At 35.5% G+C, this 20,852-nt stretch overlaps 1 protein-coding gene across 2 annotated transcripts in view; it reads right to left on the reverse strand.

Moving 5' to 3' along the window:
• Positions 1-20,852, reverse strand: part of LOC142974951 (sodium-independent sulfate anion transporter) — a 48,133-nt gene that overhangs the window by 5,864 nt on the left and 21,417 nt on the right. For both annotated transcript variants that reach the window (XM_076117530.1, XM_076117531.1), the window contains exons 4-8: positions 18,244-18,383; positions 13,939-14,019; positions 9,986-10,149; positions 6,799-6,956; positions 1,429-1,590 (exon numbers count right to left, since the gene is read on the reverse strand). In XM_076117530.1, coding sequence (XP_075973645.1) covers positions 1,429-1,590; positions 6,799-6,956; positions 9,986-10,149; positions 13,939-14,019; positions 18,244-18,383 — 705 coding nt within the window. The remainder of the gene's footprint in view (positions 1-1,428; positions 1,591-6,798; positions 6,957-9,985; positions 10,150-13,938; positions 14,020-18,243; positions 18,384-20,852) is intronic.

Consider the following 20,852-nt stretch of genomic DNA (forward strand, 5'->3'; position numbering starts at 1 on the left):
CCATCTATACTAATATAATAAAGCTGAAGAGTTTGTTTGTTTGTTTGTTTGTTTGAACGCGCTAATCTCAGGAACTACTGGTCCGATTTGAAAAGTTCTTTCAGTGTTAGATAGCCCATTTATCGAGGAAGGCTATAGGCTATATAACATCACGCTACGGTCATTAGGAGCGGAGTAGCAACGAAAATGTTACAAAAACGGGGAAAATTTTCTTAGGTGACGCAAGCGAAGTTGCGCGGGTCAGCTAGTAAACTTATAATTTTGGTAGGTGCCCAAGTAGATTATAATTGGTACTAATAATTGAAGTTAATCTTTTTATGTACATAAAACCCAAGGTTTTAGGGGCATAAGTTAGTTGAGAACAAAAATAATAAAAAGTTAAACTTTGTGCTAAATTAAGCTACATAGGTCGCTAGTTTTGTAAATTGTGTTCAATATTTTACCGTCGAAGTATCGTAGAGATCAAATCGTATATCTGGTGTAGTAACTTACGCATACACAAAATGTTTCAATTCATAAAAAAAAAATTATGAATGTATACACGTGGCTATTTGTGTAACAACACTATACAATACTGACCTCGCAAGTTCATTCTATAGAAAAAATAAATATTTCGTGACGTACCGTGGAAATCCCTAAAAATACTTTTTGCGTTAATTCATAAATAGTATGACAAATTACATTTATTATATTATATTGTTTATGAATGGCTGTTCGAAATCTATAACTAATAGATTTTTTTTTCTTTGTTAGTATGGCGAGTCTTTTGTTAAGCCTGTTCCATTCATTTTAGAGTCAAAATAAAAACTCACGTGATGTTTAAAGACCCACCGTGAAGTTGAATCTTTATTTACTTTTCTATATCTTTATTTATTTGCTGCTGTGGATGGTAAATTTGAAATTCAGCTTTTTCTATTTGTTGTTATATATGTTAAGTCCGAACAAGCCGGAGTTTAAAAACTATGTTACGGTATATAAAAAATCCTCCTTCATAACTATTTCACGTTATAATTATATACTGTGACATAGTTATGAAGAAGGAGTTTTGGGCACAGCGACATGGGTAGGTTAGGTTAGAAGGCTGAGGTGGGAGCGAGCGAAGCGAAGCTCCCACCTTAGCCTTCGTGGTTTTTTTTATTTTAACCACCCAGTAGGAGGAGCCCCGCGAAGCGGGGCTCCGGCGACATTTCGACATCATCAAGTGAATATAGGTAAAATTTCGAAATAAAAGAATTGTTCGGACTTTTACCATTGCGAGTTGGTAAATCTTAGGTTATACCGGAAAATCTTAGGATTTACCACCGTTCGGGCTTTTACAGTAACATATATATGAATAGAAATTAATAGAATAGAAAAAGCTGAATTTCAAATTTGTCAGTGACCTTTGATTTATATATATTTAGAAGTAGTATTCATAATTCATCTTACCTGTATAAACGCTGCCAAACTGCGTGGCAACCCCGCTGGCATGGTTCACAGCACTCCTTGAGAAAGAGCCCGTGATGGGCATAGCACCGGCAAACGCGCCGAATATATTCGACAACGATAATGTTATCAACTCCTGTGTCGCATCTACTGAATCACCACTCGCTAAAATAGGAGAAAGAAGCAATGCAGTTATTCAATATTTAAATATGATTGTAGATCATTCACTATAAATTGGTACCTTCTACGCAAGAGTTTAACGGTTCGAACCCGAGGCAACACACCAATAACTTTTCGAAGTTATGTGTGTATTAGTAATAAATACCACTTGTTTCAACGGTGAAGGGAGATCATCGCGACGAAAGCTTGCATGCCCGAGAGTTCTTTAGAACAGTTCTTGAAGGTATGCATAATCCCCAACCCGCTATTAGCCAGCGTGGTAGACTCAAGGGCTGACCCCTCCCTCATTACGGGAGGAGACCCTTGCACAGCAGTTGGACAGCAATGGGTAATTTCTTTTTGCAGATTAGTTAGGAAACAGTAAGGACTGATTAATTATTTTCATCATCGCATATCTTTATCGAACTGATTATGTTCGGGTATAAATTTGTGTTTACTTATAACAATTAGGTTCTATCACGTTACAATATCGTTTATTGTGTATTTAAAAAAAAATCCAATCTCAACAATTGTGGCCTTAATGTACCATTCTCTTTCAAGGGGCTACTTATTTATGACACCCTTGTAACAAATCGTTATATTGATAAATTGCAAGTTATCGTGTGCTACGGTGACAATTAAAACTAATTAAATATGTAGTAACCTAGTTATTACAACAAAAAGCTGGTTTGTGGTTAATTGTCTGACTGTAAAAATCAGTATCGCAAAACTTTTTGACTAAAATAATCAACAATTCTAAATTTCTAGCGTTCTGAGTCTATCTGTGGTTGTTAATTTATATCACAATATAAGCGTCGCCAAAACCCATGAAAACAAGTAGGTGATTTAGAAAACAAGTGAACGTCGACCCAGAGCAGAAGACTCTCGGTTGATTGTTCTAGATTGTTCTAGCAATCGGACGATTGAAGCGTACTAGCATTCGCCGTCCCACTGGCATTTCTTTAACAGCTACCCTTAATATTATTTTGTATGATGTAGCGAAATTCTTTAAGGTGTTTGGCGGCACCGATACTTCGATTTGTTTGTTTAGGTGAGTTATTTTTTTAATAATAAAATAATATGCAAACTTTTTCAATCACGTTTAGTATCCTCTAATAACTTCAATAATTCAGTGTCAAATATATCATTCAGGCTATAACCGGTCAATGACCCCATGTATTGTGTAATTGAATGTCTGTTTTGTTTATAATTACATATAAGTCGTGTTAAATATACGCTTGGCTGCACTTAGCTTCATTGGCTAACATACCACTGTTACATGTGCAGTTATTTATTAATAACTAAACACTACTACTTGCAGCTAGTTGTCTGTAAATATTTACTACGTATTATAAAAAAAGCCTAACAAACTAGGTAATTACGTTTCAAATAGTAATGCAAGCCGCAATAAAGATCCGCCAAAGAAAGAATAATCCCTCCCTAACCGATTTCGACTACGGCAACCAGTTTCATTGAAACTGGCAAACGGTGCAGGACTTAGTTTAAAATCACAATCAAAAATCAAATTATTTATTCATATAGGTCAAATGCTGACACTTATGAGTCAATGATTATAGTACCCAAGTATGTACAGGGAAAATCTCAGAAAATACTTTTTGGCGGGACCCAGGATTTGAACCCGAGACCTCTTGTGATAGTAACATACACTGCCGACCGCGCCATTTTATCTTATATTAATAAACATCCAACGCGAAAGTTTAAAAGTTACCTTCTAAAGGCTTAAGTAAAGACGCGACGCGAGATTCTTCTCTATCAACGCATAAGAATAAAAAAGCTGAATGATTCTATTGACTATAATTTGAACTAGCCCGATAGAATAGAAACCACATAGTTTCTCGCACTAATCGTTATACTAAAGGTTAAGGGATATCGCTGTATGCACAAATGAGCGACAAAATAATTTGCATACTATGATTAGTTCAAAGCATATCTTGAACCGGCACCTTACACAAACAGGGCAATCACAGACCAATTAAGTTATAATTAGTAATTGTGTTCAATCTATACTAATATTATAAAGCTGAAGAGTTTGTTTGTTAGAACGCGCAAATCTCAGGAACTATTGGTTCGATTTGAAAAAATCTGGATTTCAGTGTTAGATAGCCTATTTATCGAGGACGGCTATAGGCTATAATAATATATCATCACGCTACGACCAATAGGAGCAGAGTACGAGTAAAAAATGTTACAAAAACGGGAAAATTTTGATCCATTCTCTCTTATGTGACGCAAGCGAAGTTGCGCGGGTCAGGTAGTTTATCATAATAGTGCACATTTTTTATACATGTAGGTAATATCACGCCTTTTATACCCAAAGTTGTAGACGGATGTGTAATACAACCACGCTGTATCAATTTAATAGTGGTTGTAAACAAAGGAGTAGAGCACCTACATTTCGATAATAATAATGTAAGCCTCATGTAATATAGGGGGCGAACATATTTACTTGGCACGATCCAAGACTCCGGGTTTAAATTGAAGAAATTTCAATATTATTTAGAAAAGAATAACACTTAACACATAACACTTCGCCTGGTCCGGGAGTAGAACCCGAGATATCATACTCGGCAGTCGGTTATACCACTGACCGCGCTACAGAGGCAGTAAATTAAGTAATGCCATCAAAAACATTCTGTAAAAACCTCAAGTCTCGCCGTAAAAAGTTGTGAGATCTATATAATACCAAGTCGATTAATCTATTTAGTCTCTACTTAAAGGACCTTCTGTCTTAAGTTATTACGTATGTTATTATCATGCCAATTAAAAAAAAATACCTTTAAAACAAATAGACCGACCTGGCCATCGCATGATTTTATTATTAGTATGTATCACACTACACACTACACACCACGACGAGAAGTTAATGCTCCTGAAATGTTAATGGCGAATTTGTGTTTTCTTGCGATGACCAAGTCGATCTATTTGTTTTAAAGGTATTTTTTTTTAATTGGCATGATAATAACATACGTAATAACTTAAGACAGAAGGTCCTTTAAGTAGAGACTAAATAGATTAATCGACTTGGTATTATATAGATCTCACAACTTTTTACGGCGAGACTTGAGGTTTTTACAGAATGTTTTTGATGGCATCTCACTTCTTTTTGTAGAGCGAACATAAGTTCAATTTGTATGGAAAGACGTTTTTCTTTCATAATTCAACATATTTTCCTATGGGAATGTTGTTCAGTTTCATGGGCTAAACACCCTTACCCACCCTATACCCCCTCCCGTTATGCCTCATATAGTAGGTACCTATTTACACCTATTTATTTTATTTTCTACAGTAACAATAATTTATTAACCGCAAATGTAACCTTGTAATCTTATACATTTATATGGTATTACAAAGTTATTGTTGCAGTTGGTGTATTTAGAAAACTGGACCGAAATTAGAAAATATTACATTTTTCCCATGATTAAGGCACTAAACCCTATTTGTATTCTAAATTTTAAGCTTCTAAGTCTGCTAGAAGTACCTTAGACTTTTGATGATCGGTGAGTCAGTGAGTCAGTGAATCAGTGAGTGACAAAATTCAAAATTTTAACAAGTTGTCATTCTTAAACTACTGGTTCAAATTGACTGAAATTTTAAATATACCGTGTTTATACAATGACTTATTAGTTGCTGAAAATCCAGGCTTCTAGTTTTATCCACAACGAAATTATAGGGGTGTCAAAAATAGCCCGAATTGCTTCGAGAAAAGGATGTTACGGCCGTGCCGCTTTTTTTTTGCTCGACTTGCGGGGGCACTTCCGTGCCCCCAGATGATTAGTAATTGTGGTCACATTATCATAATAATATATTTAATGTTACGTGCAAATACGACATTGACCGAGTAATTGAAGCACTTTTGAATGTTGAACGTTTTCTTCATTTATATCAATAAGTTTACATTTAGAAAGGCGTTACTTGAATAAACTAATACTTATTATTATTACTTTCATATTTATCATTTATGCTGACGACTCTTATTTTTTGTTTTAAATTATGTTTTAAAAGTCTTTTTTCTAGTCCGCATATATTTGCGCCCTCTTCGCTTTAGTAAATTAAATATTGTACGTCATTGTATGGTTCATGGGTTAAACACTTCAATCAATTTGTCATGTAAATATGTTTGTAGGGAACATAGCAAGTATTCATATTAAAAGAAATTAAAAATAATTAAAAAGATAACCAAGAGGATTAATAAACTTTTTATAGTGAAATTAACTTATGATTTATCGTGTTTCGTAATTATTTTTAATGTTATTCGTAATTGAATTTCATTGCCTATTATTCGATGATTATAATGTGCCTTTTATGAGTGCAATCAACTTTTTATTTGCTCTTTACGAGTCAAAACTTTCTTTTATTTAATGACTGTATGTACTTCATCGTAATAAGTGCCGTTTACACAATCAATTGTTGTTACACTAATTACAAGAATTTTACATTGGCGATTTTGCGATTAAAATGACAAGACGGTTTTTTTTACTACTACATATTAGGACTAATATTTACATCAATTAAGTAGAAAAATTTTAAACATAATTTTGACATTCTCCAGACCATCCCCACATTGGCCCGCGTGGTGGACTCAAGGCCTTACCCCTCCCTTATTACGGGAGGAAACCCTTGCCCAGCAGGAGGACATTTATGGGTTGTTATTATTATAGATTATTAAGTGCTTATGGCGTATCATTGAATGGTGGATACTCGTGTATAGACAATGTGATAAATAGTGTTTACTAGTTACTTATATGACACACTATTCTAGAGATCATAAAATTTTTAATGAAACGCTCAAAAATTCGATTTGTTTTTGACTCACATAATATGGAAAATGAAGCGTATGAATGCCATGTAACAGTATGTAACCGTCGGTAAACTGATTTGCACGCATATAGGTATTTTATTTTATACCGGATAAGATTATACGTGACGCGGATTTCAACACTTCATCTTTTACTCTTTATGGGTACGCATAAAAGTGGTTTTACAAGGATTCACATTCTTTTATGTGAACTTTAAAGGTATATAAATATTTGTGGAATAAAGTTTATAGTGTTTGTGCTTTAAAATCAAATATCACAGTACTATAACACAGTTTAAATCTGTTGTTTTTCTTTTATCATTCTTTAATGATGCGTGCAAACGATAATCAACTTTGAATAAACTAGTTTAAAATTCGATTCTAAGTGTATAACTTACCAAAAGCCTTGGCGATAGCTACATTTCCTAATACGGCGATGACAGGAACTATAAATATTGAAGAGCCGAGATCTGAGCACATTTCTATGAAGCCGACATGTCTGCCGTCTGGTAGTTCAGTGCTGAACGGCGGAACTCGGAATGTTGGAAGACCATCTCTGTAAAAGATAAGGAAGTAAGTACATTAACCAATTTGACTTTAAAGAAAGTAATGGTAATTGGCCTTATCTTATAATTGATACCAATATTTACCCTTCAGATTCAGATACGTTTCTTTCTATATATCTATCAAAGCAGAAATTGCCTAATAGCCAAATTTGGTTGAATAGTTTTGTAAATTTTGTTTGAAACTACGGACGTTGAGAAGTTGCCTAACAAGTCCACAATCTCTATTAACTATGGAAATAGTCGTTACACCAACAAATAATGGTCATGACCTTATTTAGTACTTACATACTAATTATTAAGAGCCTGAGCATTTATACGGTTAAGTTATAAGTGATAAATCGTAGCATAATAAATGAAGCACAGCATTTTCTGTTTTCCCGTCAATCAGGAAGTAAAAAGATCAGTTAACATTCAACATTCCGCGTGTTTCCGCGAAAATTGTAAATGTCAACAAATGACGCGATTACTACCGCTAAAGACGTGACTAGATACATCAATAACCTTATAGATTGTTTACACATCGAGTGAATTTTCAATCTTTATAAAATCTGAATGGTATTGAATGAAGCTGTTGCGTAGATGGCTCGGGTTTGATACCTCAGCGAGGCAAGAAGTTGATCGATTTATTTGTGTACGTATCTATATGCGTGTAGGTACATATACGCACTGAAGATTTTGTGTAAAGGCTCTCATTGAAGATGTAGTGCCATTTGTGTAATTTATTATCAAGTATATGTTTATTAGTATAATCGGTCAAGGCTAAATTGCTTTGTTACTTACTAAACTTTGAAAATTCAATGGCTGTAGTAGAATTTTAATAGTAATACGTTTAAAAATGAACATAAACATAAAAATAAATGGATTAATATATTTGGACATCTCACACATGGTCATCTGATTCTAAACTAAGCAAAGCTTGTACTATGGCAGCCAGATAACTGATAAACATACTTATATAGATTAATTTACAACCAGGCTCAGAACAGATACTCGTGCTCATTACACAAATATTTGTCCTGGGTGGGATCCGGACACGTACGACGCTACGGCTATTATGGCGAGGTGACCACGTTAACCACTGCGCCGAACGTGCAGTTAGCACATTGAAATAACATTTCAATAAGAACTGACTAATAAAAGTCCAACATCAAGCATAAAGAATGGCCTCTAGTGCACAGATCTACGAGTATTGTAACGTATCAATTGATAGTACGATCAACGGCCTCACAGTACGTTACTGAATATCGGTCAAGTTTGGACGCGATGAGGAAACGCTCGTTCTAATGTAAAAAACATACAACGTTTACAGTTGCTTGAACATGTACGTTAGAATTTAGAGTATTATATTTTATTTGTTTAAAAGATCCTGTTATGCCTGTAATGTAGAAAATCACGATTCACCATTGTTATTCTCACGTAATTTGGGGGCGAGGCTATTGCCATATACCGAACAAGTTAACTCAATTCGAACATCTATTCGGAATCCATACTAATATTATAAATGCAAAAGTAACTCTGTCTGTCTGTTACTCAATCACGCCTAAGCTGCTGAACCAATTTGCATGAAATTTGATATGGAGATATTTTGATAACCGAGGAAGGACATAGGCTTTCCATCCGCGTTTCCATGGGAAAATGCAGGTGGCGGACGAAGTCGCGGATAAAAGCTAGTATTTTAATAAAAATTAGAAAACCCCTATAGATCCTTGATAACACCGGGAATTGCCCCGTGATTAACAGTTGCATTCACTATCGCTAACAGTACAGAGGCGGTTTTTATTATCATGAAGTTATTTGTCGATTTCTTCATCTTTTAGTGACGTACGATTACTGAACATTTACGTCAGTAGCTTTATTATTACTATTAACGACTTTGAATACCTATTTAGTTTCTTTTTTCGTTTGCAAAAGTATTGTTAATGGTTTACTTATTTACAATAAAAAATGGCAATGAATAGGTCACGCAATGAAAAATCTATTTTAATTTTGAGTTATTGAAAAAAGTTAAAAATTAAGATTGCTGAATTTGAAAAAAAAAAAATTGTCCCGGAGACTTAAGACCGAATACTTTATAAGTTCTGCAGTTTTAACTGGGATTCGATCCTACTGCCGAGCAGTCAATCTAATTACTAATTCCGTTTAAAAGGCATAGAGTCTATTTTATTTAAATCCAGTATGCGCCAGTATTAGGCAGCCCATTCCCGTTTATGTTATAGACTATTACAGAACCGAACTGTACTATGCAATTGAGAATTCGTTCAAATTCTATCGTTTAAGTAGCGGTAAACGAACCTCATAAAAATATACTAGTACTATAGTCCCACAACTTAGCAGGGAGACTTAGCATACACGATTTATCTAGATTTTAATTAATAATGCTGTGTATTTCCATAAAAAACTAGCTGTATCAAACAGACCACTATCATCGATTTAAGTTTGCGGGTCACTTAAAGTTTAAATTCTGAATGTCCTATACCTCCGCAAGCCTTGAACCTTGCATACAAGGATCTCTACAAAGTTGTTGGACGTGAGTAGTATTGAAAGAGTGAAACGGAACGATAAACTTCCCAATACTTTTTATTTAAATTAGATGACATATTTTTGCTGAATCATTGTAAGTCTAGTAGTGATCGTGTTTCATTCTGTTAATAATGTGCAAAGAACAAAGTGTTTTTTAGTTAGTGCTTAAAGAAATTCACAATGATGAATTTCATAAATTGGAAAAATTCGTAATTGATCCCGTAGGTGGCACTTCTATCGTTCCAAACATTTATTAAACAATTATTAAACAAAATATACTATGCTAATATTAAAAAGTGAATGTGTGTTTGTTCATGTTACTTGCGTCAAAACGGCTGAATCGATTTGAATACAAAATTGTTAGGGTGAAGATTAGATTGTAGGGTTGAATATTGTCTTTTATTAATTATTAAATTAATAAACTAGTATTGGATAAAAAAATAAGAAAACATGAGCAAAGACACGGGCAGAAGCCAGACTTTTATATAATTTTTCTTACTTGACTTCACCAGTGAGTTTGAAAGGTTGTGTGGAGTATTTCTCAAAGAAGAACGCAGCTAAAGAACATCCAACCACGACGATAGCGTTTCTGGACGTGGAGAGTATCCACAGAGCTTTCTTCAAACCCTTCTGACTGGCTGGTAACTTGACGTCTTTTACTTTCTGTAAACAAATAAATTACGCTTTAGCAAAAATCTATTATTTTTTATATAATTATTCTGCTTAACTTCATACTTTTGGTGTGGGTTGTGAATGTTAGGCTTATAAAGGGTAAGTTAAACAAGATGGTAACAGTTGACCTTACTTTATAATATTATGACAGAAATTATTTTTCCCTCTATACTTTTTTGAATTGTAGTAATGCTCATATAACTTTATTATAAATTAGCAACATTCCTCGTACGTACGGCGTACGACATCGTCCGAATTCAATCAGAATTTGTAAAACTTATGGAACCTCTCAACATTAAATCAGATTTTATGTATTTAATATTGACTTTATATTGTAACTAGCTTTTACCCGTGACTTCGTCCGCCACCTGAATTTTCCCATAGGAATGTGTCATTTTCACGGGGTAAAAAGTAGCCTATGTCCTTTCTCGGGTATCAAAATATCTCCATACCAAATTTCATGCAAATTGGTTCAGTAGTTTAGGCGTGATTGAATAACAGCATACAGACAAAGTTACTTTCACATTTATAATCTATACTAATACTAATATTATAAAGCTGAAGAGTTTGTTTGTTTGTTCTCATGAATGTATGAATGAATCTCAGGAACTACTAGTCCGATTTGAAAAATTCTTTCAGTGTTAGATAGCCCATTTATCGAGGAAGGCTGTAGGCTATTTAACATCACGCTATGGTAATTAGGAGCGGAGTAGCAACGAAAAATGTTACAAAAACGGGGAAAATGTTGACCCATTCTCTTAGGTGACGCAAGCGAAGTTGCGCGGGTCAGCTAGTATTAGTATAAGTATGGATAATGTACGAGTATGTATTACTTTCCTCACCCATTTCTATTACGTGTATCAAAACATAACTTGTGACGTCACAAAACCCACAATGACAAAACATTCCTCTGCACGAATATATTATAATGCAAATCTAACAAATATCATTATGAGATTACTCAGATATTTGCATACGTTTTATGCATACGGAACACATTTAGTCACACATATCAATTGCATTTATGAATGCATTATGCATAATGTGTATGAAATTAGAATTACGCATAGTTGAACGGATTAACCGTTTATTTACGTGTCTGTTCTAGAAATATTACTACGCGTATGAATGAGAGAATTCGTATTCGTACTAAGATAATAATATAAAAATATCCATCGGCCTTGTAACACTAATAACGTGTTTTTGACTATTAAGTATTGCCTACTTGGTGACATCACAGTGTAGAAAACTATGCTTAATTTGTTAATACTTTACTTACTGTACGTAATAAGCTTTAATAGTTTAACGTGTGAGATTTCTTCAAACATCGAAAGTGTACCTTTACAAAACTCATCAGCCAACAAATTCTGACGTAACAATGACGACAATGAAAACATAAATTAGAACAATTTTCCCAAAATAAAAGAGCACGTGTCTTCAAACAATTCAAAATTAAAAACACAATGCGCAAATTGCAATATTCGCACAGCGCAAACAAAAGACGCTAACTTGATAAACCGCGTCAAGTTTACGAAAGTCTGTGGGAATTAACATAGTGACTTGCACGTTCTTCACATTATACACCACTTGTACAAGCTACCGAATAAATAATTCAGTTGACAACGGAAGCTTTAACCATTAATATGTATATTTGGAGCAAAAAAGAGAATAATCATAATTTTCACGCTCGTCAATGAATCAATAAAGATACCTTATTTTGCTATACAGCCTCAGTTTGTTCAAACGTAGTTGAAAAATATCCATTTATTAAACCAACAAAATGTTGACTTTTATGTCATGAAACGTGAACTTTATGTGCACTGTAAAGTTTGTACAGCTGATGAAAACTTGTCGAGTCATTTAAAGGTTCAATGTCGCGTGAATGCAAATTAAAAACATAAGGAAAATATTGTGTACGACAAAAGAAGACATAAGCGATTTAACGCAGAATTTTTAATGAAATATTGATGACGTGAACAGCTTGAATTTTTATGGGTAACTAAAGAAAAATCTATAAGTCAGCTGACACGTGCCGAGATGATAGCCTTCAGTAAAACAGTAGATGTAGTAGAGAAGTAGAGCGCTAGCTTCTACTTTTCATTTATTTCACATTCACAGGCATTTTTGGTGTCCGTATTATTACCAAATCTCATTCATGAACTACAGAACCTACAATGTAACTTAAATCTTTGTTACTTCGTTATTTAACGAGAATTTCACAATCGAATATTTGTATGTATAAAGCAGATGCCTGGTTGCTAAAATCATGGGTAAAAAGGCTAGTTTCGTGCAATCAGGCGGTCAAGTAAAATAGCAGCTGCAGTAATCGACTCAAAATGTATGTAGCACAAAGTAAGCTTGTTATTATCTGAACAGCGTCCCCAGCTGGTTAATTGTAGAGGACGACGCTCAGTGAACAATTGAGAGCCGATTTGATTGAGTCTCGTCCGCAAATAGACGACTCGATCACTCCGTCGCATAATAAGCGTCAATACTAGTGTTGAAACTGAAAGCGAACAAATATGTACCTATGTATATTTTATTATATTTATATTAAACATCTGTTTCCTGTAGTTTCATTAATACCATAGCTAATTACTTGTTAGCGCGATTATATTTTTGATGAATATTCTTTTACCTTTACAGGGACACCTGCATTCTTCACAATTATACTATTACGTAAATACGGTAGGTAAGTTTTCATCAAACTCTTGTTTTTATATCAAATATCTGAAATGTATCTAAAAAGGTACAAAGGTACAAAGCATTCTTCAGGGAGACCCTCAAAAATCTATTCAGTTTTTTAATATTAATATTATGACTTTAAATGCAAAATAGAATAGGGGTGTTGATTAAGCAATTACTCGATGTCTGCAGTGATTAACAAATAATAAGAATCAAATAAACACAGGAATCCGGGAAACTATTAATCACTTTATAATTTGTTTATTGGGCGCCTTGCAAATTGCGCTGTAATTATTATTGTGTATGATTTATTAAGGATATCAAATACGCCCAATGACAATTAACGTTTTTACAAGCAACTACGTAGGTTACATTATCCTATCGATATATTTCTATTTTTTACCTTCCTACAACCTTCGTTTTAGTTTATAAATATACGAGAAATATATTTTCGATATTTCATTTATTTGTTTGCATAAAATAATAATTAAAAAAGAATAATAACTAGTCTGTCATCGCTAACTCGAAATAATATGCTGGCAAAGATCTTGCAGTTACGAATTTTCGATAAACAAATAGTCTTCTGCTTATCGTATATTCTTAAGAAATACTCTCACTAATTTAATATCGCGTCAATCGAGAATCTCATGACGTCACTATACCAATTGACAACACTAATACACCAACAAACGTCGTGAGATATTAGTACTAAACGTTCATTACATAGTATTTGTTTTATACTAAGAACAGCACCTCGATTCTCTACCACTATCGACTACCGACAACCGGCTCGCTATCGAAATTTTGACATTTATAATGTACCTACTGCCAAAATATTTACTACGACGCCCGTCAGAGGCGCTGACCAGATTTTCATACAAAATTTCTCGATGACAGGTCGGTTGTCGGTAGTCGATAGTAGTAGAGAATCGAGCTACATCTCACAAAGAAAAGAGGTCGTATCAAGACATTCGCAATAACAAGTTGACATGATGACGTAACAACGTGCAATGTTCGGACGCGTACGCACTGAAGCGTGCACTACTGGTATACCTTTCGTGTCAAGAGTATATAAAAATGTATAGAAATACTCACACGTAACACTAGAAGTATAATGATGCAAGATATTCCTAAACTACTGTCCGCTATCCGCGCGTTTGGTATGTTTGTTATCACCTGAAACAAAGATTTTATGATTAATACGAAAATATATGATTCATGATGAATACGTTTATTCATTACTTTCCTAGTATAGGTTTAATAACTATGGATCACGAAAACTTGAATCAATGTTTTGTATTGTTATTAGATTTGAAATGTTCAAAAATTTCCATCGAACCCTGTTAGTATACGGCATATTTGCACTAAAAGTACCTTCAAAGTGAATCCCAGTAAACACTGAATTGATTCGTCACTGATGTTGTTTTGTGTTACTAATTGATCAGGAGTACCTACTTCAAAAGAGAGTCTCGAGTTATAGTGGATTGTTATCAGCGTTTGAGTAGAGATGAGTAACAACGTGATGGATATATCGTCCCCGTAGAGCGAAAAATCACTAACTAACACTTAAGTGATTTTGAGATACGAGGTGTTTTATGTCTTAAATGACAAAAAAAAATATAACTTTTTTCGGAGATTAGTTATCGATGCATGGAAGGTTTTGTTTTGAAGATATATTAATTAAGTATATGTTATATGTATTAAACCACGAAAATAGTATATAAATTATTAACTGTCAAGGATAATTTGTTTTACCCCAAGGTTTTCCTATTTATCTGTCACTTAGTTACTTTTCACATGTAGTTAGTTAGTTTTCGCATCAGCATTTAAATATTATACTAGTAACTAAAATCAGTTAGTTATTTTAGGAGTAAAACATATTTTACATAACTATGTCTTAATAAAATACCCAACTAAATAGACTTTGCTTATTTATTAATTTATTGCCTAATTTAAAACTAGTGTCCTATCAGTTGAAAAGTATAAAAGTAAAACAACATTCTTAGGCAACATTTATTGAAAAAAAAACTGTCTTTAAGTATACAAAACCTAATTAAAACATAATGAACAAGAACACGTTACAAAATCATCAATAGAACAGCATTAATGATGTAGCCACATCATTTTCCTCTTCTTCCTCGAGCTAAGTGACGTCAGGCTCACATAGCCTATCCACCACATCGTTACTAACAGGTAAAGATTCATAACAAAGATAAAGTTCGCTTGGTATGACACCTTTGACACAAAGATTTAACAAATCTTTCCTTGCAGGGGTGTATTTACCCTAGGGCTAGAAGGGCTATATCCCGGGCCGGTTTCCTCTCTTGGGTCTGCATCTTGTCGGGGTGAGGGGGCTTAGTAGAATTGAAAGGTTGGGGAAACAGTGATCGCGAGTAACAAAAAATTACTGCGCGTGTCCCTCTGTTTGCAGAGGACACAGGTGCGGGACAGGTGAGCCGTCAGTGGGAGGACGGGCTCAGTAGGCACTCACACTGCCCCGAGCTGACGAAGAGCCAGGCCGCTGCCGCCCTCGTCAACCGTCGGTTATCGTAAATCCGTCCATCCTTGACCGAGGGCCTTGCCTTAACCGGCTGGGTCGCGAGGAGACCACCTCTGTGAAAATCCCGAGTAACTCCAGCAGTGGCGCCCCCTTTAGGGGCCTTGCGTGGTCAGAGTTCATTCGCTTTGCGGGGACTCCCGCCCTCCAGTAGTATAAGAGTCACCGGATTATGGGGCCTCTACCTCGGTGGAACGATACTTGCCACCACACTCGCGGGAACTGTTTGGATAATATAAATTTGAAAACGAACCCAAATGATGTAAGTGGGAGAGGCGAGAAGCTCAAACCCGAGGAGATCGGGGGCAAGAAGCCCAGCCGTATTGACTGCATAGCATAGTTGCGGAGGGTCGGAGCACGCCCAGTTTTAGCAAGTGTCAGACAATGACCCTAAGGACAAATTCACCATCCAGCTGGCGGACACCATCCTCACTCACCACTAGGCAGTGGTGGAGGTGGCCGACAAATCCGGTCACCTCAAGGGTGACCTTTATAAAGTCCCTCAAAGACGCTGCCAGGAACGTCAAACTGGCAGTGTCGGAGTCGAGCAGGTAGTATGCCACGAAGGAGAATTTGGCGCGTCAGGCCCAGAATTATCGCTTGCAAGAGGAGGTCGATCACATGTCACAGGCAACGGCATCAACCTCCGCGCCAGAAAAACCAGGGGCAGCGTCCTCAGCTGTACCTGCTAACGCATTCGCCACGCCACCGCCACCGCACCGCAGCTCACAGGTCTCCGGACCAAGGAGAAGCAGGGTAAACAGCCGCGTCTTACAGTGCAGTGGCTTCCAAACCGCCGTTCACTAAACCGACGGCTGCCAAAGAGTAGCAGTTCGTCGGGAAAAATAGCAAGGCGCCCAAGGCTACGGAAGCCGACAAAAAGGGCAAGAAAATCAAAATCAAATCATTTCGGTCAAATATTGACACTTATGATAGTCGTTACAATTACTGAATCTACCACTAGCTCGGAAAGGTGGTGGAGCCTTATGAGAAGAGCTAGCAAGAAACTCACGGCCACTCTTTTCAATCGCCAAAAATTTTACAATGTGGTTGATACAATAATTGATCATGCGAGGAGCTGCCAACAATCAGCGATATAGACTAAACGTCAATTAAGGAAAATGAATATAGTTAGGTTATTTATTAGTCTCTGATCATACCGTATGTTGGGAGCACCTACTAGCATGTGATAATAAGAATATGGGCAGCAAGTGAGCACATTGGTTGTGATTAACATCAAATTGTATGTAACATCACCTATTTGCATCATTAAGTGCCCATATTTTACAATATTTAGACCTACTGCTACTGAGTTTATACAATTTATGGCAAAGTTCCCTAATTTCAAAGAATCCTAATCAAGCGAGCGACTATTCCCAAGAGCTATTGTCGTTGAGATACTCATCAATTCTGTAATAAAAGAAGAAGGAAGAAGAAGGCGCCCAATCTTCGGGCTCCAGCTGCAGCTGAAGGCGGCAAAAAGCGGTGCGACATATAGAGACGTTATTAGGGACGCAAAGGACAAAATAAACCAAGCCGACAATGAAATAGTCCGCTTCGGGGTTGCGGCTACGGGAGCTCGAATGTTGAGCTCCCAGGGGTCAGGGACCGGAAAAGCGGATGCCCTGGCCTCTAAATTGAGGAAAGTTATCGGGGAGGACACCTTCCGAGTGTCCAGGCCCACAAAGACCGCGGAACTGAGCATTACAGATCTGGACGACTCAGCCTGCCCAGAGGAGGTGAAGGTCGATTAAAGCCGATTTAATAAATAAAATTGATCAGGACAATGTAAAAAACTAATTTGTTAAAAATGAAAATAAAGTTTAGTTTTTTCATTCCTTGAAAGCTAGCGGAGCCCAGGGCGCGCCATCTTAAAATACGCCTCTGCGAATGACTGCAATAATGCGCGGGCGCGGCGAGGGTCCTAAGGTCAAAGGGCGTAATCTCACTAAGTAGCATCGTATCACGGGACATAGTTACCAACCTTTCATCTAGTAGTGTTTTTGCTGAGTGAAAAGTAGCCAAAACATTTTAATTATAATACTCTAATGTGTTTTGTCATCTACAGTCAGGGAAAATATTAACCAGAACACTATAGTTAGTTGTCGTTTTTTCTTTTAAACGTCTGGTCTTAAATAATATAGCTCGAAAAATAATTAATGGTAGTTAGTTACTTTTCGCACAAAATATCACATACAATAAAATTACTAAGTCACTTTGATGAGTTTTCGCATTACTATTTTTTAAGACATGCCTATAGGGAGTAATGCGGAAAAAGTAGATAAGGAACTTTAATGCGTAAGTATCTTTAACAACAAAGAAGAGAAAAAGTAATCAGGTGACTTAGTTACTTGTAACTCAACTGTCACAAATCAAATAATGTACTTAATTAAGTCTCGCGATTTACATTTTTCTAAATAATAACGTTATGAATACGAGAGTAAGACAGAAATATGGAGAAAAAATTACTGATTTCATTGGTATTTATAAGTCGATTTTGAACATTTTGTTACTTAATGACTTTTCGTTCTACGGGGACGATATTCACATTTTAAATGTCGCATAGTCATTATGAGTACTATGAGCGATACTGACGAAATAAAATCGGAATCTCAGGCTACACATACTATAACATATTTTTGAATATTTTAGTTTCCAATAAAACTAGAAATGCTTAAATTCTGTGCGTCGAATGTTCTTAGTTGGCATCTATGATTCATAATCTATGAATTTGCAGGTAAAGCAAGCGATGAATGAAAATTGCGACCTAATCATGACATAATAAACAAGTCTGTACATAGGAAGGTAAATGCATTGCTTCTGCTAACTACTGTACTACTTACCTTCTTAACAGTATCTAAAAATCCACCAGATTTGAACTGCAATCCGAGTAATCCTTTAAGTTGAGACACAGCAATGATCACAGACGTGGCCGACGTGAAACCCACGGTCACAGGCACTGATATGAAGTCTATTAAAACACCTGCGTAAACATACAAAACAATATTAGCATATTTACAATGAAAAGTGGCATGTAGCACCATGGTACAGATGATAAGGGAAAACAAATTAAGTTCTAGATTTAAGTTTTTAATTAGTTTGTAATATTTATATGTCAGTTATATTGATGCTGTGTATGTCTGTAATAGGCATGGCACACGCCCATTTATTTATTTTTTTATGTTTTATTTAAATGTTTGCGTTTACACTATTGACATGCCTTTAATCCATACTAATATTACAAATGCGAAAGTAACTCTGTCTGTCTGCTACTTAATCACGCCTAAACTACTAAACCAATTTGCATGAAATTTGGCATGGAGATATATTGATACCCGAGAAAGGACATAGACTATATATCATCACGCTACGACCAAAAGGAGCAGAGTACCAGTAATTAATGTTACAAAAACGGGGAAAAATTTCAGCAATTCTCTCTTATTGGACGCAAGCGAAGTTGCGAGGGTCAGCTAGTAATAAATAAATAAATAAATTATTTGATCATCGATTTGTATAAGGTAACCTTACTCCTGAGTATAACATTCATGCCTCTTTACAGTTCGCAAGTAATTTTAATTTATCAAAGCGGTATGATTTGCTCGTTTACAAACTTTCTTCATCAAAGATCCAAGTATACACAATGTAAGATATCTTTCGAGTTATCAATAGAAACGTATACCTTGAATTAAATAAGCAGAAGACCCCTATTAAACTTGGCCGAAGTTAATTAAACTTCATTACTAAAACACAAAATAAAGCTAATTCCAGAACAATATCAAGTGACAATTAATAGGAGGGAACCTTCGGCCTGTTAGGAACAGATCAAATTAACCGAATGCCACTGAATAATGAAATGGATCCCATACCCAGTCCTGAATGGAAATTGGGTAATGATAGTGAGATAAGTTTTGAGCAAACTAGCGGTATGTATACACGGTAAGTCGGATTTTCTAGGAAACATTCTGCTGGAGCCCCGACACTTAAACCTTAGATAAACAGTTCGCAGCAAATAATTTGTTTTTGAATCGCATCAAGCTGAAATTACAACAACGATGCTAACAAAATACTCGTTTACGAGAAACAAACATTGAGTATTACCACTCATTTACGTCGGTGTCGGGTAAAAGAGAATCGTGTCCGACTATTTTGCGTTGCAATGATTTAAATACGTCAACAGCTGCATATTTATCAAGTAAATGCCATAATGAGACGTGCGAGTTTACATTAAGTAGAAGTAAACCAAACCGACTGGAGACATTTCAACATGCGTCAACAGGTAAATAAAGTTATGTTTTATTTGTATCAAACGCATGCCTTTTCAGAAATAGTTCAGTTTACGCACAATACACAACAAATAAACAATGATTCATTGAACCTGCCTACTGGATTGTATTTACGTAAAACTATATACTGTAGCGCAAAAACATGCCTATTGGTAAATGTAGAGTTAAACACCTATTGACCCCTCATATCATTATGACCTAATCTACCGAAAATACTAGAGGGCACATTGTGAATGTAACTATTACATATCGCATTGAGGTACAGTTTCAATTTGGAGATTACAAAGGGAAAATTATTGAGTCGGCTTATAACAAGCTCGCACACATTGAAAGCGATAAATTGTACGTTTGTATTGTTGTAATGTGCGATTTAAGGACAAAGTAATTTTGTATGAGATTTTGCGCTGGGAATTTCGGTTTCCATTTTAGATAATTCAATAATAAGACCGCAATAATGAAATGAATATCTACTGTTATTTTAGCAATGACAGTACTAGGCTTTCATTATAGACATTGAGAATATTATTATACAATAACGGGTTACCGATTTTAAAATGAGAAGATAGCATTATCAGAGTCCGGAAACACAATATCGGTAGTTAGCCTAGTAGTACCAATATGAAGCCTAAATCTAAGGTATCGATTACACGCTAGGGACAACCTTATCCATTCAGCAGGTTTGTAATTCTATTTGTAATTTGTTTCTTTTCATAAGCTTTTTAAGCCGTCAACATATAAAATGCAACACAAAAATTCTACAGTAATAAAGGGATGGTATGTTTATTAATAAAAACTTTTAACGCGTCCTAAAATCGTTTTAAAGATGATAATGATGTTGTATTAATCATGTATAGATACAATATCAGTATTTACGTGCTCTCTCTTTAACCAACTACAAGCTGGCCTTGGTCCGTACAGGATATAATTATTGTTGAGTATTCGCCATTCATGCAACGATTCTTTGCGTATGTACTGGAAGTAAGACTTGAAGATATGAAGTCTAGTTCAAGTAGGCACCAGGAACTACTTGAATGATGAATGTATTTGATAGAACCTTGTTCGTTGTCTAGATATTCTTTGTATAAAGAAACGTGAACTGAAGGGTAGGCAACACATAACTTTAAAATCCGTTAAAATTTGGACATAAACCAAAGGAGTTAAAGTTCTTT

The sequence above is a fragment of the Anticarsia gemmatalis genome, chromosome 8, assembly GCF_050436995.1.
Source record: "Anticarsia gemmatalis isolate Benzon Research Colony breed Stoneville strain chromosome 8, ilAntGemm2 primary, whole genome shotgun sequence".
NCBI lineage: Eukaryota > Metazoa > Arthropoda > Insecta > Lepidoptera > Erebidae > Anticarsia > Anticarsia gemmatalis.